At 32.4% G+C, this 20,116-nt stretch overlaps 1 protein-coding gene across 1 annotated transcript in view; it reads right to left on the bottom strand.

Annotated features, from left to right (window-relative positions):
* The window catches only part of LOC126735455 (MMS19 nucleotide excision repair protein homolog), a 41,889-nt gene that overhangs the window by 3,636 nt on the left and 18,137 nt on the right, over nucleotides 1–20,116 (bottom strand). Inside the window, exons 6-10 of the mRNA XM_050439446.1 lie at nucleotides 19,579–20,074; nucleotides 11,760–12,518; nucleotides 9,792–9,934; nucleotides 3,524–3,627; nucleotides 3,313–3,463 (exon numbers count right to left, since the gene is read on the bottom strand). Coding sequence (XP_050295403.1) covers nucleotides 3,313–3,463; nucleotides 3,524–3,627; nucleotides 9,792–9,934; nucleotides 11,760–12,518; nucleotides 19,579–20,074 — 1,653 coding nt within the window. The remainder of the gene's footprint in view (nucleotides 1–3,312; nucleotides 3,464–3,523; nucleotides 3,628–9,791; nucleotides 9,935–11,759; nucleotides 12,519–19,578; nucleotides 20,075–20,116) is intronic.

Genomic DNA, 20,116 nt, shown 5'->3' with positions numbered 1-20,116 from the left:
GCACATGTTGAACTCAAACAAAGTTGTTTACTAATTCTAGTCTTTCAATGTTCTAAGGATAAGTTACTGAGCGCAAAGACAGGTATTGCGATACGACGGGAAAGCGATCGAATGCATGCGATACGATGGCAAATTTGTTTTTGCTGGTGCAAGCGATATCGGTCAAATGTTGAAAGACGCTGAAAAAATTTAAATGACTTGAAAATTGTGCAAAGCTAAAAGGAAACTCTGCCACTCTAAGAGATAACTATGCAAGAGACGAGAATTATTATTAAGAAAAGATTTTAGACAACAAGAAGAGATTAAACGACGAAATTGTGGAAAAATCTTATCTACTAAGAAAGCAGATTCTTTAATTGATAAAAGACAGGATTCAGGAAGTCCAAAACAGAGTCGCAACATTGGATACATTCGAGCTGCCCTGTAGACCTTCAGAAATGGACAACAAGAACGAAGTTTGTGCCAATACAAAATATGTCAGTTTGAAGCGTCTGAAAAATTAAACATAAGAGTTTGTAGAACATTAAGAGTCATGTTGGCCTTGAGGGAAGATGCTGCTGTTATCCTGCAGAGAAAGTCCCCAAAAAAAAAGAAGTCTACGATCATCTGATGAGGCATTTGGAGATGCGTTGTGACCAATTCCACCTCAAACATGTTTAACACACAGTTGAAAAATCGGTGCCAGAACTCAGGAGAGTTCTCGCAAGAATTTAAAGCTGCTATTGCACGTTTCGTTCGACTGGCATATCCAGAGGTGCCTCGGAAGAGGATCATGGAACCTTTGACAGTTAAAGTTCCTAGATGGCTTAGTGATGGTGAAATCAGGCAGGCCTTACTACTAGCACATCCACCTATGCTAGATGTGCTAACACAAACCCTTAAGTTTGAAGCTGCCAAGAACATGAACAAAGATCAGGCTCGTGTCCGGCAAGTGATTCTAGGAAGTGATTTGGACCTATATTCGGACCAAGGGCGAAATTTTGAATGACACTTTTTTCAGAACATCTGTAAGATCAGGCTCGACTGACTTATTTTAATTGACTGGCTCCTCATTATGAAAAAAAACCATGAGGATGCTGAGCTGTGGCAAATCCAACCAGAGCTAGCCCAATCCAACCTATCATTCTAATGGCTGAAAGAGTCGGTAGGCTATGACCTGTGAAATGCAGGAAGACTTGTCAACTGCTCCATCTGAGCTGTGCTATGGCACATTGTGTGGCTGAGTCTGGAGGAATAGTCGAGGTTTTCGGTAGAAAGTTCTAGAAGATTAATGTCTAACATCAGAGACAGGCAAGGACGCAAGATAACCGATAAAGAAACTGATAGAAAAAATTTCTGTTAGGTTACCAGAGAGTTGTCTCATCAGAAGCCAACCTATAAGGATGTTTAGGACGCTTTGTGTTCTGTAAAGGAGAAGTTACTTGCGGAGAAGCTGAGAAGCCTGAGGTTTCCCAAACTGGCATGTGTTATGCGGAATCAATACCTTGTACTGGAGTATGATTTTAGCAGCATATTAGAAGTTGTTGTCAGGTTTACAGATGTGCTGTTTCATTCCCCAACGTCGTTCGCTGGAGAAATGCGTCAATTGTTATTTCTATAAAAGCTTCTATTGCAAGAGGAGAATCTTATACCGATATCTACTATTTTTGGGATCATTTCGGGACGGGAAAAATCCTATTCATATAAACCAATCACTCTATATAATATCATACCTGATAATTTTAAAACAGTTAATATGAATAAACTTAATTAAATTATTAAGCGTGATAATTTCATTAAGTTTTATTTAATCAACAAACTTATTTCAACTGTAAATAAGAAAATTTTTATTAAAAACAAAAAGACACTAAAAAAAATGCATGTTGAGATAATACTTAATAAAAAAAATAGCCAAGAAAAGCATATTTAACTTTTGTTATAAATCAAAACTATAATACTTTTGAGAAAACCATTTTTGGGATCATTTCGAGACGAAATGAGCCTAGGGAGAAGGTAGTGTAACGATCATAACCGGCGCGAATTGCTGGTATATTTTCTCCATCAATCAAGAATTATCTCGGTAGCGCGTTATAATAAGATTGCGCCGCTAGGAGGCCTTTTAAATGAAAATAAATACAGTGTAAGTAAATGTTTGTAGTAGTTTGAAGGTAAGTAATAATTCAGTTGACTATTTTTATGCATCGAGTGCTTTAGTTCACATCAAGAAATTTTCGAGTCGAACATTTTTAGAAATAAATAATTTATAAATGCAAATTGAGTGTTTAAAGTTTAAGAAAATTATACGTTTTTAAATGACAAAACTTAAATGAACAAATCAAACTTGGAAAGCACAAACCAGTATGTCAGTCGTTACCAACAGAACCGACGAGTCAGAAATTTAAATTTAAATGTAGCTGACCGCACTAAAAATTTATACAGTTTGCAAGGTATATATTTTTTGTCACACGTGACTTGCATCAAGGTTTAGGTAAGGATTAATTATGTTATATGCATGAAAAGTACGCAGTACTTTTCTATTATTATTTTTAAGGAAAAGAAGAAATTAAAAACATTATATTTGGCAGCTGAACTTCCTCGTACACCTTTTTAAATTCTTGCAAGCTGATGCAGATCTTTGCATAAATAACGAGATTTTACATAATGTTTATGGTAAATATCAGTAAATTATTTGATAATCGTCGGTTGGGCATTATTTTTTCACTACACACCGTTTTCATCAGCAATTATTATCAGCCGACAGTATTCGATTTGTCTTGTATAATAGAGAGAGTGTGTATAAAACAAAACATGTATAAAAAACGTGCATAAAAAAAAAGCTTTGCAGTTCTGACGAACCTATCTGTCAATTTTTAATGAAACTAGTAATGTTACAAACAATTTAGCTAACTCGTTTTGCCTTTGAGATATAGGCTGAAAACGATCATTTCACTTTTTAGGATGCTGTCATAGCTAAAACCCCATATATTATAGAAAAAAAGATGAAAATTTCGTTCGATCGATAGATTTTCACTGAATCTAATGGCGTACTAAAAAATAAATGATAGGCGTCATTCAATAGTTATAACTCATTTATTTTTTAGACATTACAAAGAAATATGGCAGTTTTAACTTCCATTGGCTTATTTTAAATTAAATTTAACCAAAAATAAATTTAACTTTGTTGCCTTGTGTCTGAAGGGACTAAATATTTTCGAAAAAGTTCTATATATTTTTTAATTCTGGTTGTAAAAAAACTTCACTCACTCTGTATATATGTACAGAGTGAGTGAAGTTATATTAATAATTGCTGTCTAAATTACGTAATGTACATACCTTTTTAAAGTGAATAATCAGGGCACTACTAGGTACTCCTTTCACAAGATATCCTATCGCACTTAAGTGGTTATCGTTGATACAGTCATTGTATTCCGGTTCACAAAATTTATTCATACAATAAACAAAAAATTTTTGCTTATAAAGCGGCCTGAAAATTACATGACAAGTTTATTTTATAAAATATGATTTTAGTTATAAAGTCGTTTACATGATTTGGCAGTAGTTCTCCCTACTTATGTAACTGTTCGAGTCGTCCATAATAATATTAAAACCAATGGAAGATTTTGAGCATTCTTCTAAGCACCTGAATAACTAAAAATAGAAATTTCTTAAATTATATATATTAAATAAATTCAGAAAGAAATTAAAATTTATCCGCCGGGATAATGCTTTTAAAAAATATAAAGTAACAAAATTGCATCAACTTATCACAAGTGTGTGTGTCAAAGCAATAACATTACATTTTTAAATAACATTAAGGCTGGTAAATCCTCTATCTAATCTTTCAAAAATCACTACAGCCATGAGGCTTCTTTTAGCTTCAAAGTGTCCAATATATAAGAAATCTCTATGATAATTAAAAAGTTTAAAACAAATGAAACTGGTCACGATGATATATCTCCACTAATGTTGCAGTACAGTAGCTCATTTATAGACAAATATGTTTTACATATTATAAATTCTTATATAGAATATTGTCATTTCCCAAGTTAATGGAAAATTTGCACTATTATTCCTCTAGCGAAAAAAAATTATCCTAAAGTGCTCTCTGACCTAAAACTTATAAGCATATTTCCTGCGCTCCAAATTATTTTAGAAAATATTCTACAAACAACTCTTTACGCATGCTAACTAATATAAAACAATTAAAGATATTGTAAATAAAATGTTCTGCTCTGTTTTTCGTGTCGGTGAATGTAGAATAAAATGTTGATATTATTTCTCGGGCCTCTAGGTTGAACTAAACTTTGAACTAAAAAAGTTAGTTCAGACAGTTATTAAAATTTGCGCACGAAGAGTAAAGCGACAGTGTTTATTCACATTTCAATACTTGTACTAATAAAACTAGTTTTTCGTTATGCAGCAAAGGGTTCCATAATCATTAAGATTCGGAAAAGTTCAGTTTCCAATTAAGTGTAACGTATGTCTTATTAAGAATGACCCTTGGCTTTATCTTGGGAAGTATTAGGCGAATGGCCTATGCAAAAATTTGTTATGAAAGAGGAAATGAGAAATTGTTGGTTAGAACCGCCACTAGAGAGCGCAACTTCTATATCGGAAAAATGGGATTCTTTGGTTTAAACCCGTTGATATACTGGAATAAAATTATTAGTGTTCTGTAATTTAACATTCTCTAATTTAACTTTGGAAATTAAATTAAAACAAACTACAAATATTTTAAATCTACGTTGCAGTTAGACGCGTTTTACTCACATTTGAAGGTATTTTTGCATAAGAAAAAAACTCTCAAATTTTTAGATTAGAAAGATTTATAGAGATAGATACAAGCTGTTATGATATCTCATGAATAGTAATAATATGAATGATAATTAATCACTATAGACCGCGTGTTGTGTTACAACCTTAAATTTACCAAAATTTTCTTTATACAAGGTGCTCTTTGGGAGTGGGAAGTTTTGATAATGTTTTATATCGGAACTGTGAATAGTTGGCTCTGGATTGTTTTGTTGAATTATCTGTCAACGTATGCCATTTAATAACTATGGAGCAGTGGCCCGGTGAGCGACGTACTTTTAGGATTAAATCCTAATACAAAAATAATAGCTGTATAATCGTTGAACAAGACAAAGTGCAGAACGTCTGAAAACGTCGATCGCGTTAGAGAATCTGTAGAGCACAGTCCAAAGCGTTTAATCCGAAAGAAAGCTCAGGCATTAAATATATGTAAGACTTCTTTACTTGGAATACTACACAAAGATTTTTCGCGCATACAAAATTAAAATAGACCAAGCACCAAAACCAACGCAGAGCCCAAATCGTCTACGTGCTGAAACATTCTTTAAGAACGAGATCGATATTCACAATTTGTGGATGTCTCACACGGCGCACTTCCATTTATCCGGCTATACCAACAAATTAAATTGCCATTACTGGAGTTTAGAAAATCCGCACGAATTTAACAATATGGTGTGCGATATAATTCAAATTGGGAATTATTGGCCCCTTCTTTTCTGAAGATGAGAATGATAATACTGTTACGGTCAATTTCGAGCGTTATACCAATATGAATAATTATTTTTTGGTCAGCAATTAAACGAATTTCTGTGAACAACCAATTTGTGGTTTCAACAAGATGGTGCTACTTCACACACCACAATAGCGACCTTAAACTCTGAGGCGTTAACTTTACAGTGTTACTATTTTGTCAAGAGTTTGCAGACGGTAGCTCAGAATTATTGGAGGCTAGGGATTGTTTGAAGGTTCACTTATAACTAGCTATTAAAGAATCTAAACTTGATTATAACTATTAAATAAGAGGGCGCCACTTAGTTTTTTTTTTATAAATGAAAGAAAACTAAGAAAAAGACTTGGTATACAGGTTTCAATTAACAATTAAATGACCCTGGATAAGGTAAATTTAAAGAGGCAAACAAATATCTTAACAATATAACCAAATTATATTTACATCAAAGATATGTGTACACCTCATGTTCTAATCTGTTACATGTTAATAATTTATTATGAATTAAAATATGAATAATGTTGATATGATTAAAATAAGTTTGACAAAAGTAACATTTAAATTATGATTTCACTACTAGGTAGATTTCAGCACTTGAAAAATAAATTACAATTATTAAAGTTTTTTGTATATATTTGTATTTGAAAGTTCATGAACCTTTTTACCTAAGGCATATCAGCCTTAACTGAGTTATATCTACTTAACTACCAAAAAAGGTACTGAAAAATACTGAACAAAAAAATAACTAAAATTATAGATAAGAAATTGACGTATTAAATTATGATATTGATTAAATATTTGTAGCAATAAATTGAAATTAAAGGTATATTAATAAAAATTTAAATAAGTGAGACAGATCTATGGTTAGTAATATTTAAATAAATGGAATAAACTGGCCTGTATATCCAAGAAATGAACGGCTAGCCTTCAAAACCGAGGCTGTGAATATTATGCTATTTGTAGCTCAGCTATCCGGACTGGGAATCTCTAATACTAGCTTTAGCTCTGGCTCCAGCTCCACCGCTTTCAGCAATTTCCCGGGGAAATCTAAAGCCTGCAGCCATCAACAATTGAAGAAGAATAAAGAGGAAAACGGAAGTAAAACGCTTAAACAACGGTTGCCACTGTCGATAAAAAATGAACGGCGTTAAAAATGTGACACACTCACCTTGCTAAGTTTCACTATCTATCCATCAAAATCTTGGGCACCCTGCACCAGAATTATGAAGTAAACTATTCCCTAAAGGAACAAGATTAAGGACTATAAATTACAAACCATATTGGCCACTTCCTGCTTCACAAACTTCGGAAATAAAAAACTTGCGTGCTTTTACGTGCGCTCCTACCGGCAACACGGGAACAAGTCGTCGAAAAATGGACCAGTACCGATTTACTGTACTAAATCAGTAACGACCCCACCTCTCGCCTGAGCTGTCAATATCAGCCAATCAGAGAAAACATTAATTAAGACCAATCAGAAAAGTGACGGACCGTCAAGAGAAAGAATGGATAATTAAACCAGGAGAGTGATGCGTTACAGTAGTAATGTGTCATTGACAGTGTGAATTTAAAGAAATATTAATAAAAGAAGTTGACTGAAATTATTAATGTAATTATGGAAATTAATGAAATATCAATGGAGCGTTAGTGAACATAAGGAGTAGTAAAATAAAACGCTACAACTCTTTGAAAATATAGCTTCCGACAAGTCATCTCTAGACGAGGAGATATTGACTGGCCTTCAAGGTCGCCTAAGACCTAACGGCTTATGATTACTTTTTGTGGGGATACCTAACGCAAACAATCTTCATTTTTAAACCAAGAACCAACCATTCAGTAGCTTAAAACGAAAATTATTGAAGAAATTGCTAATATTCCAGTTGTTATGTTCCATAGCGTTATGGGGAATTTCCACGAAAGGCTTCAAGAGTGTATAAAGAGAAGGGATGGGCATTTAACTGAAATTATTTTGAAGAAATAAAAATGGCATATAACTAGCATTTTATTGTTTTACTGTATTTTCTTTAAATTAAATTAGTGTTGAAATTTTAAAGTAATCAAATCTTCCCGCTCCAAAGGGCCACCTTATATTATAAATTTATAAATAATTTAAGATTAAAGTATTAAATAAATAATTACTTGAAGTATCTCAAAAATCGACGATAATATAAGCTGGTGATAAAAAAAACGCGTGAACATGTACTAAATACTACTAGATATGTGTTTCTCACCATAAAAATCGGTGTCAAATTTACGAATTTTATTCGAACTACTATATTAAGCATATAACTATGATAAGATGCCTCCGGCCTAAAACTACGAGGGTCAAGTAAAAAGTAAGGTTCCCACATTTTTTTCAGGTGTAAGAAATTTTTTATTGAAATTGCGAATTACACTATCTGAAAGCTTGGTCTCTTAGCTACTTTTCTACATAGTCGCCAAATTTTTCTACACATGTTTGCTGTCGAGAAATCCACTTTTGAAAACCTGCCTCTAAAACCTCCGCCGCCAACCCGTTGAGGTACGTGGTGACTGCATTCTGGACCTCTTCGTCCGTAGCGAAGCGTTGTCCACTCAGGTGTTGCTTCAATTTCGGGAACAAGTGGAAATCGCTCGGTGCAAGATCAGGGCTATAGGCAGCTTGCTCCACGATTTCCCAGCCAAATTGTTCGATTAAGGCTTTGGTGTTGCGAGAGACGTGTGGGCGCGCATTGTCGTGATGGAGCCTAACGCCCTTCGTGAGTCTTCCTCTCCGGCGATTTTGGATGGCTCTTCTGAGTTTCTTTAGTGTCTTGCAGTATTTTGTTTTGGTAACTTCTTGGCGTTGAGAAAACGGATCACTGCCCGGATCTCGCACCTGGCGGTGACGGCGATTGCGGGCTCCATCTCGAACGGCTGTCAGGCCGGCACTGAGCGTCGTAGCGACTTCCCCGGCCGCTAGGAATGAACAGGGGGAACAGACGCACACGGCGGTGTTGCCGGATTTCGCCTAGCAACACGCGCGGCGGAGCTACAGCGTTGGGAACCTTACTTTTTACTTGCCCCTCGTATTTTAAATTAAGGTAAAATAAAAATCCTGCGGTTTTCCTCCTTATTATTTATTAAGCATTTAGTTATTTAAAATTCCCTACATGTTTCGGATACAGTGATGTCCATCATCAGGGGATAAAAGGTTTAAAATTGGTATTGGATATACGCCGCAGGGTTTGATTCCATGTCACCAAGCTATTTGCTATTATTGTTTTTTTTTTAATTTTATTATGCTAGAGCATACTGTTCGGTCCTTGTCGTCAACAAAATGTAAATAAATAAAATTAAAAATAATAAAATAAAAAAAACAATAATAACAAATAGGTATGCTTAATAAATAAGTGGAGGGAGCCTGCAGGATTTTCATTTTACCTTAATCTACGACTCCACTGCAAGTATTATACTATTTCTTCACTATTATTTGAAATATTTGGTTGCGATTATTGTCAGATTGCCGAAATTTCTAAAAAACAAATAATTAAAATGGAGAAAATGATTTTGTAAAAATGCCGGCCACAAGGATAAAACTCTGGATATACAATTAAGAGTATGGGAGTATTTATAACGAAAAACAAAAATTATGGTTTTACAATTGATAACTTAAATTTCAAATAATAGGCATTTTATGAATGCTGAATGAATTTCTATAGGTAAATACTACAAATTTAAACTCCGAGGAATTCTAGTAATAATATTTGGTTTAATAATACGACTTTTTTTGGCAGCTGAATTCTTTTTGGAATTTTAACATTATAAATATTATAAATGTTTTTAGAGAAATGATATTCAACAGCATTGCTATTAATCATGGTCGCTGGTGTATGTAGGCTTTGGTTTATAAGTTAAGAGGCCATCAAAAAGCAGTGAACTTCGACAGTCCACACGATTGCCAATAAAAATTGAATTATTTTATACGAATTCAGTAGTCTGATTATCCTCCATTGACACTGACAATAAAATAGAATTACTGCTAGCAAATAATTTAATACTGTCTAGTGAGGACAAAAGTGGCAGAGTTTAGATTTTAATAGGTTCTTTCTAAGCATGAAATTTTATAACATTCCTACAATTAAACCGATCTATGATGTGAAACTTCTTACTGTTTCAGTGATCCTAATGACGTGCCTTGAATTTGGACCAACTTGTAGGTACTTTTGTAAGTTATCAAAAGATATAACTTTTTGCCGGTTGTACACCATTTTCATGCAAAAAATCTAATTCTAAAAGAACACCAGTTTCTTACACAATCCGTCCACTGCCACGCATTTGGATGGTTCCTGATTGTAAGTGCTTTTGTCACCCACGAAGTTAACCAGACTCTGGTTTCAGCAGTACAGCCCTCGGAAGTGGTTTTAATATAAGTCAATCTATCTTCTAAATTTTTTTCTGAAAAGTTCATAAACGTTTGTAATTATTTGTGGTATAATATAAATTTATATTAGTTTAAAAAAAATATTTTAAGAATCGTTTTGCTATGTATATGAAAGAAAAAAACGTCAATAGAAACAACATCAAAAAAGAATTTACCAAGTCGCCTGACAAAATAAGCGTAAATTAACTGTTATACCAGAACAAGCAGGAATTCAACGAGAAGAGCATAATGTGAATTAAACATTATGACTTTCTCGCTACAAGAATTAGATAAATTAGTTAGCATTGGAATTTAAAACCCTTTAATTATGATTTATCGATTTAATAGAAATGTACAAGAATTAGAATTTGATCTACCAATTTTGAATTGTTTAATATACAATTAACTCTACTAATTTTAAAACATCAGTATCCTGATTATAAAAAAGAAAAAATTTACGTAATACAATCTGTCTTATTTGGATGCATTAGCAAAAGAAACAGATACTATATTTATTTCGAATGGAGGTCATTTTAATGTACTATCGTGCCGAAACAAAACTGGGACAGCAAAATCTCCTAAATCTCTTGGTCTATTAGAATAATATATTTTGATGTTGTCAAAGTTAATTTAATTTTGTGACAGCCGCGTCAACAAATCTTTTTTTAAATGCCTGCATTATCTCCTCAACAAAAAGCGATAACATACACTCGTCTGATGGGTGGAGTTCCTATAAGAAGAATCGCAGAAGAAATTAAAAGTTGCTGTGCAACAAATAAAATATTTTTGACTGAAGCAAACAAACAGAGAAGATTAGAATTTGACTATTAATATGCACACCAAAACAACATATGGGAAACGGTAATATTTTCGGATGAACAAACCTTTTAATCGTGCAATAATTGCAAAATCCGCGTTTACAGGCCTTCTAATACCAGATGTGATGAAAGATATACACATAAGACTAATCAAAGTGGACGTTTTAGTATAAACGTTTGGGCCTGGATTAGTTTTATAGGACCAGGCGTTTGTCAAATAGTTCATGGAAGGCTTAATGCCTTAGGATATTGCAATATCCTGAACAATGTTACGATGCCATCGGTTGGTGTAGACTGTAGTCTATGTGCAAGATTTTATCTTCCAACATGATAATGATCCTATACATACAGGCCGTATAGTTCAAAACTATCTAGACGAAAGACGAATTCAAGTTTTACCGTGGCCCTCGAAAAGCCCTGATATCAACCCAATTGGAAACGTTTGGGGTAAAATGGCAAAATATTTGTATAAAGATAACTTTAGGCCTAGAAATCAGAATGAATTACGCCTAAAGATAGTTGACGCATGGGAACAAAGAACCGAAGAATATACCAGAAACTTAATTTTAGGTATGGCACGACGTTTGCAAGCTGTAATTGATAACGCCGGTGCGCTTATTAAGTATTAATAATTTTTTATTCCATATTATCAAGAAAGATATTAGTTAGTTTTGGTTTATTTATAAAATGTGTTCCAAATAAAAATAAATATCGAAAAATAAAAATGTTTTCTATCAATATTATTATTTAAATATGTAATTATTAAGACTCAAAAATTCATAATGCGTAAATTTTGCATACCATACCCAATGAATGTGATTTACTATAATAGACTGGGAGACAATTCATTACTTAAATTTTAATGTCCCAGTTTTTTTTCGGCACGATGGTACTTAAGTGGACGTTACCATTTTGACCGCCTTATATTAACAGTTTTATTATATGATCTTTGATTTATAGTACATCCGTAGATAATATATCACAGTATAAAACAAAAAAACAGGCAAGATAGAAAATATTAATAAAAAATATAAACAATTACCTTCCTCCGTTTTGTTTAATATACTAGAAACAACTTGTAAACATAAATCTCTAACAAATTTGTCGTCTGCATTCCTACCAAAAGAGAGCAAAAGATCAAAGTGTCCATTATCCCGAAATACTCCTGGTCTCAGCGGGTGAATTAGTCCAGCCAGAAATGCCAAAAACACTGTCTTGTTTTTGAATTTCCTATTTGAGTGCGTTAAATAAATCGATTGCTGCATTTCAGCATATTGGGCTCTTATAATTCTTTGCAATATTTCACAAATATTTTTTAAAAAGTCTGTATTAGATATACCTTCATCTAAATTTTCTAAAAAGCCTACAAATTTTTCAAGAAATTGCTTACTGATCAGAAGACTAACAATTTCATCTGTAATAATAGATTGCAAATTTGACAAGGCTACTATACTTTTAGCAACATCACTTGTCGCATAATATATATACAAGTCGATTGCAGTGTCTTTGAAACTCGGTAATGTAGCGAGCGTCGCCAAACATAATAGGTAATTTTCAACAGCGCTCAAACTACCATTAATGTTTTGACAATTTTGAGATACGAAATTTTTTACATCTTGTGGATATTTTTTTGCTAAACTTTTCAGAGATTCTAGTAAAGCCTCTTGAACGTCTTTCTGTAGGGGCTTATTCATGGTGTCGGTTAGAACTTCAAAGTACGTTTGACGGACTGTCTGTGGTATCACTGCAGGTATCTCCGCAAAGCCTTTATATCCTGATTTGATAAGAGCTTCATTCTCATCTAAAATAATTAAACAATAAATATCACAAGTCGTCAAAAATGCATCTAAATAAATTTCATATTTAATAGCGTAAATAATAAGTATCAACTTACAGGTTTTATATAATAAAAGACGTTTACACATACAACCATTGCAAGTTTAGTAATTGAAGTAATCAAAAGTAGTGGAGACGTAAATTTACTCACTTTCAAAAGTCCTGCACCTACTAATTATTATAGATATCATAATTTTTAAAAAAAATGAAAACCCAATATTTATTAAATTTAATAAAAAGCTTACTATTATACAGGGTGTTCATTTGAAAACTTCCCACCACGGATTTATCGAAAACCACTGTTTAAAAAAAAAACGCCGAAATACGTCAAAAGGTTTGTCAAGGGGGACAAGTTTCTAACCTAAAATTACTTCACCCACTGCCCCCCAGGATCATCCCCTTAAAAATTTTAAATGGCAAGGGGTATCGAGTAATAGCTTGTTTATTCGTCTGAAATATATTTCCAGCAAGACTCACTATGTTCTTCCCGTTCGGCAATGGCTAGACGACGAGTTTCCAGATAAGTGGATAGGGCGAAGGGGACATATAGAATGGCCTGCTAGATCTCCTGATATAACGCCATTAGACTTTTTTCTATGGGGTAATTTGAAATCTATTGTGTTCACTCCCCAACCTGAAAGTTTGGAACTTCGTCAACGCATCATCGACAGCTGCCATGATATCCCACAAAATGTTTTTGAAAATGTCCGTCAGGAATTTGAACATCGCCTATATCATTGTTTGGCCACAAACGGGCAACATTTTGAACACTCATTGAAATAAAAACTGATATTTTCATGTTTTTGTTTTCTATCTAAACAAATTAAGATAAACAAACATTTTTATAATTTTCTCGCAAACGAATCGACCGATTTAAAAAAATCAAACGTCAAAATAAAAGACTTCGAAAGGCCTTTTAAACAAGCTATTACTCGATACCCCTTGCCATTTAAAATTTTTAAGGGGATGACCCTGGGGGGGTCATCCCCTTAAAACTTCAAACAAAACTTCATCCATAGTCTTTGACTTTTTATATGAAGGACGGAAGTTTAATGTTTTGTTTTGAATTCTTGGAAACATTTTATTATTATAATAATTAAAAAAAAAAACATTAAAATTTCTTAGTTTAGTTCCTATCTTTAGTTATGTTTCGTAACTGTGACATTGTATTGTTTACATACTATCTATTTTAAATGAGTTAAAACTTTAGTAGGTATTTGTGATAATTTTTGTATTTAATAATGTGTTCATTTATTTCCCGTTCTTTTGTTTTTAGTCCTCGACCTGAAGAATATATAGATGATTCTATAATCGCGAAGGCGGTCGAGAATTTTTTGGAGTAAATTACCTGTTCTAAAGCAAATTACGAGAATTATATGTAAATTGCGCGTTTCTCAGTTTTGCTAAATGCTAATTTTGATTAATTCGCCCACACTGCACATCTATTAATAATTGAACTCTTGAAGGTGTTCTAGACCGCAATCCTGATTCTAAAACTTTTGCGAATTGAAGCATTGGATTTTAATGCCGGTATAGTGATAAATCAATTTTTCGGAACTGAGTAAGCAATGTATCAATTATCTCAAATCGTGGTAATACGAGAAAGACCACTTGGACATATACTTTGCAGTTTACCAGTCTTTTCATAGCAGCTACTCGTCTGCTAATCGTGCTCCGAATAACATTCAGAAAGCAATTCTAGTTCTGTTCGAGCAGCTTAAAAAAGATATTTATTTTGATGTTTAGTTATAAAAAAATTGTAGTAACAAATATTATTTATATACAGTACTTTCATTTCAAAACTAATCACCCTTAATAACTTCTAAAAAAAAACACGCCAATTTAGACTATTATGCTGCTTCCAATGAAGTGTCACGCGATGGGAGGTTCCCGTTTAACATATCAAAGTGAGGTTAGCTGGAGCCCCCTGTATATCTAAATTGACGTGTTTTTTTTTAAGAAGTTATTAAGGGTGGTTAGTTTTGAAATCAAAACACTGTATATTAGTATACAGCTGATATTTGTTACATTATTTTTTTATATTAGTTCCGAACATATGGCAAACATAAAATACACACATATAATAAAACATATCAATGGGTATAGCTTTCACTACTTGGTTATTTTCAGGTAATTTATTTTATTTTTTTAACATAAAAATATTTTTTACAAAAATCCAATTACGCTCGAATCGATTTTTTTTTTATAATATAGCTGTTATGAAAAATTGTGTTAATATATGTATATAGCCAAATACAAGATACTTTTTTTCGTCCTGTTAATTGTCCCTTAATGGTCACTAAACAAGGAAACGTTCTATACACAATCTTAGAGCACCCATGCAGGGCAAAAAACAGAGGTTATGAAAAAGTCATTTAATTTACTCTATAGATTTAAATAATGTCAGAAAATGGTAAAGATTTTTTGATTTGTTGTTTGTTTTTTCGGATATCTCTAGAAATATTCTAAATTTTTTAAATGGAAAAACGGATTAAGTATCAACTTAAGAAAGTTTGCCTCAATTTAACAGAACTTGTATCATCTCCGGTTTCGGAGATCACAATATATATATTTTTAAAAAAATAAAAAATTTTTAAAATTTGAATTGAACACTTTAGTTGGTTGCAAACATCTCTAACAACTCTATGTCAATTTAATAAAAAATAAATTTTTAAGCCAGAAAAAGTGGGTAAACAGAGATTAAAACTAATACGAGACTAACAGATTGTAATGTTACGCGTAATGGTTCTATATTTTTGTTTGTATGTCTTTTTTTTTAAATGCTCGGAGATAATAATATAGCTTTTTTAAGCGGAAAAAAGGAAAAAAATAGATTTTTAGACGAAAGTATATAGACATATGGCTCTAAAAAATGTTTGCTATGCGAATGTATGCTAATGGTTGCCTTTGAGAATATTTAATTAAAGCGTCAATAATTTTAAATATATTCTCTTATAAAAACAACTCCAAATATAAAACTTCGTAACATTAAATGAAAGTAATTGAAATTATGAAACATTTTTTTTTTAAATTTTAGTACTCTGTTATCGCATACTACCAACTTAAAAACATCTTATTAGATATACAGGTTGTCCCGGAAAATGTGGTAAATCTAAAAATAATATGGAACTATCCTATAAAAAAATTCACTATATATAAATTTCCTGCATTTTTAAAAACAAGTACTATTTCAGATTAAAGAACTTAAAACGGAACTTCTCTATTATTTAAATAACTGTGGCGTCGATGCAAAAAAAACATATCATTGACTTACTGAGTATACTTTCTCTTCCTTTGGTCATGGTTCTATTTAATTAAAATAAAACAGTAATTTCTTATTTTTTTTTCCAAAATGGTTCATTTTATCGATAATGAACAAGAGTGCCTTTTCTTTAGTTTAAGGTTCAAGCGATCCATATTTATTATTTCAGAATCTTTATCATACAGGGTGCTAAAAATTTAAGCATTATAATGTATAATCTAGTCCGCCCTGGTAAAATAAACATGGTAAATGTGTTTTAAGGACTCCGTTTCAAGAGGTCCTTAATAATGTTGATCACGTAAAATTTTAATAAAAATTAAATTATACTAAGTGCTTAAAAGTTATTCAAGAAAAATCGATGTCCAGCGGCGCCTTTAAGGGACTGTATCTCCGTAAGAAGGGCCTATAGGAATTTTTTTCAGAGAAAAGTCTGTATAATTTTATTTATTTTTACACGAAACAGATTGTCTCTTAATTTGTTGTAGATAAAATTTTTATTCAATAACATGTTCACATTTAAATCATTACTTTAAAAGTAACATTTTTCGATGACCTTTTATAACATCATTAAGGCATCGTCTCTCGTTCACTGTCCAAGCATCTAAATTTATTATTTAATAATCGACCTAGAATTATGGCATTTTGTACAATTATTGTCGATATAAAAGTGCATAATTTATTTCTCATATTTTTTTAGAATGGTCATAATTAAATATTAATTATAATCATAATCGCTACTGATATTGCGTTTTACAAATAATATTCATTTCGTTTATATTCCTTTTGAAGAATATATTAAGATGTAGTTTTTCCTGACTTTTTAAGTTTTTATGCCTTCTGACAACGATCTAAAACGGCATATACTAATAATACGTTAAATTGGAAGACTCACTAGCATCTTTTAAAAAGAATATTTTAAACGAGACCTCGTTTGATTTCGAGTACCTAATCCAGAATTAATCACAGATAGCAAAAATAATTCGAACAAAAAAAATTTCTGAATTTCTCATTTTGATGACGACAATCATATGTAAACAGGATGTTTCATAATTAGTTGGACCTTTCGGACCAACTTGGAGGAGTTATAGCGGGCCTTAAAAGAAGCAAGTTTGCGCAATAAATCCCTATCCGAAAATCATTAGATTTTGAGATACAGGGTGATAAAATTTTAAGAAAAAATCCTGTAGATATTTTTCTGAAAATTAGTAGGTAGTTTCTATGCATCTATTAGTATTTTTTAATAAGTAATTTCATTTTTTATTTTACCAGTGGCGTCCATGCGGGCTAGAACCTAGTGAACTTTAAAAAAAAAGCGGTACGCCACTGTTTTTTCTTCAAATAAAAAATATTTTTCAAATACTCATTCATTTTTTGTTAATGTTTCATACTAAATCAGTAATCTTAGTAAAGCGACCACTTGTCGGGTATCTGCGTGTTAATATTTTTAGCAAGAAACAGATTAATAGGTGTTTTAAAATGGAGGTACAGTAATGGCCAAAAGTAGATAGACAAATGGTTTTTTTTTTTAAATCAAAGGAAATAAAAATTCTATAATAAAGATATTTAAGTATATTATGGGCAACATAAACATGTAAAAATAATAAAACATTCTTTAGAAACAATCACCTAATTTGGTAAATAATAAGAAATAACTAAATATACGCTGGACAAAAGTATGTAGATAGACAAATTTAAAAAATAACCAATACTCTTTTTTTTCGAAGTATTTTTTTTTAATTACAAACTAAACTATCTACAATATTAGTATTTTGTAAAATACCCATTATTGTCTATTACAGCCTAACATCTACGTGGCATTGATTCAATAAGATTGTCTATGAGTTTAAAACCAATATTTTTCCATTTCTGTTGCAACCGTTCGAATAATTCAACTTTATTTGAATAGTTTGTATCCCTAATATCATGATCTACATTCCTTCTTCGAAAAATTGCTTCATAATTTTGGAGGAATGCTTCGAGTCATTATCTTGCTGGAATTGGAATCTCAATAGTAAATTGTTTTCGACATAGGGCAACATAACATCTCTGAGAATATCCCTGTACATAAACCTGTCCATTATGCCCTCTATGCGATGTAACGGGCCCATTCCATAACCTGAGAAGCAACCCCAAACCATCACTGATCCAACTCCATACTTAACTGTGGATTTTTTTGTACTTGGGATTCAAACGCTGGCCAGAAGGACGCCTAACATATTGAATTCCATCGGAATTAAACAAATTAAACTTCGATTCGTCGCTCTAGCAAATACGTTTCCATTCATGCTTTGTCCAGTGTAAATGCTGACGGGCAAATTCCAATCTTCTCTTCTACCAACCTTCGTCTTACAGTCCTTTAGGATACATTACAAATCTCTAGAGCCTGTAATTCTATCTGAATTTGACGAGAAGTCATTAAAGGATTATTCTGGCTAATTTGTTGTAATTTGCGTACAGCTCTAATGTCCATTTTTTTTGGTCGACCAGATTTATTTTTTGGCTCTAATGATCCTGTCCTTTCATATCTTTTGATAATTGCCCAAACAGCTTTTCTTTTAACATCAAATCTACGAGCAATATCAATTTGACGATCACCCGCGCGATATGCATTAATAATGCGTTGTCTTAAATCAAGAGAGAATCTAATTCCGCGTGGCATGTTGCACCTTGAGTTCAAGAGAAGCAATACTATACTAATTTTGTTTTATAAATATCTAGACAAAAAGATAATTCCAATATTGTTTTTGTCTATCTACTTTTGACCAGCTATATTTATATTATTGCTTTATCTGATAGCAATCAAAATATTTAACTGAAATTTATTGGTATCTTTTTATAGACCGCCTTACAAATAACAATAATTTAAAATCTAGGGGACCTGTGGGTAAATCTTTAAACAATTATATGAAAATAATACTTTGTCTATCTACTTTTTGCCACTACTGTACATATATTCGAATGTGGAATACGCTGACATGTAACTAATTGGAGAGGAGAAGCTGGCGGTAATGCTAGAAGGGCCGAGCAGCTGTACGCAGAACGGTTTTCAGCATGTCGTCCTTCGAAACGTAGTTTTTTCAAGGTTTCATAGAAATCTGCGTGAAACTGGTAGCTTCCGATGTGAAAAAACTTATTGCCATGGTGATTACATGCCGCGACGCTGGTTTTGTAGGTGGTGGTTGCAGCAAGAACTGACGCAACCAAGCTTTTGCCACCATGTTATGTTTAACGGCGAAGCGTAGATATGTATTAGAAAATCGTACTAGATGCATAGAAACTACCTACTAATTTTCAGAAAAATATCTACAATAAGATTTTTTCTTCAAATTTTATCACCCTGTATCTCAAAATCTGATCATTTTCGGATAGGAGTTTATGGCGCAAATTTGCTTATTTTGCGGCCCTGTACAACTCCTCCAAGTTGGTCCCACTAATTATAAAACAGCGTGTATATGCCAAACCATTATATAGCTGATATCTGGTATATTTTTTGATATTTGTTATGAAGAATAAAATTCCGCGAGCCATATGACTAATATTTCCCGAGACGCAGCCGAGGGCCATTCTTAGTAGGACCGTCGATACATAAATAAATGAAAAAAATGCCTTAAATAGTCCATAGTTTTTCAGATATCTCACCAGGATATTATAGATTAAAAAAATAAAATATACATTTTAATTTAAAGTCATCCATTATCATTACTGAGCATGCATTTTACTTTTCTGTGTTAATGTAGATAAATCAGTGTTTAACAACTCTTACCGTCTAAAATAGCTTGTGCTAATAATTTAGGGCAAGCCGAAATCTCTTCAATGATTGGCATGTCCACCTCCAATATATGAGTATTTATAACTGCCTTTACAACTTGAATTAAATTTAATAAAATAGAAGCCTTATGCTCAGGTTTTTCGGTAATTTTAAACGTATTTTCGAGCAGAGGTCCTATTTTTTTGGCCACCATCACAGAGGACGGTTTGCTGGAGTTTGCAACGTAAATTAAAATACTGGAACTCGCTGAATAAAGCTTTGATTCTGGAAAAAGATTTCCTCTTAAATTATCCAATATATTTGATATGATACATTCGAATTGATGCTGATCTAGATGAGACAGCTTCATTAGAATGTCCTTAAGAGTTTCCAAGCACCTTTTCCTTAAATCGTTATCTGAAGTATTTATAATTTCTTTCTGCAGTAAGGACCAAAGCTCAATTGAATATTGATTATAAATAGATGCTTCATAGGTTTCACATCCTAGTTGCTAAAATAAAAAAATACATAATCAACCATTTCACATAAAATG

The sequence above is a fragment of the Anthonomus grandis genome, chromosome 4, assembly GCF_022605725.1.
Source record: "Anthonomus grandis grandis chromosome 4, icAntGran1.3, whole genome shotgun sequence".
Taxonomy (NCBI): domain Eukaryota; kingdom Metazoa; phylum Arthropoda; class Insecta; order Coleoptera; family Curculionidae; genus Anthonomus; species Anthonomus grandis.
Note: the sequence above shows the minus strand (reverse complement) of the source record. Positions and strands in the feature narration are given on the sequence as shown.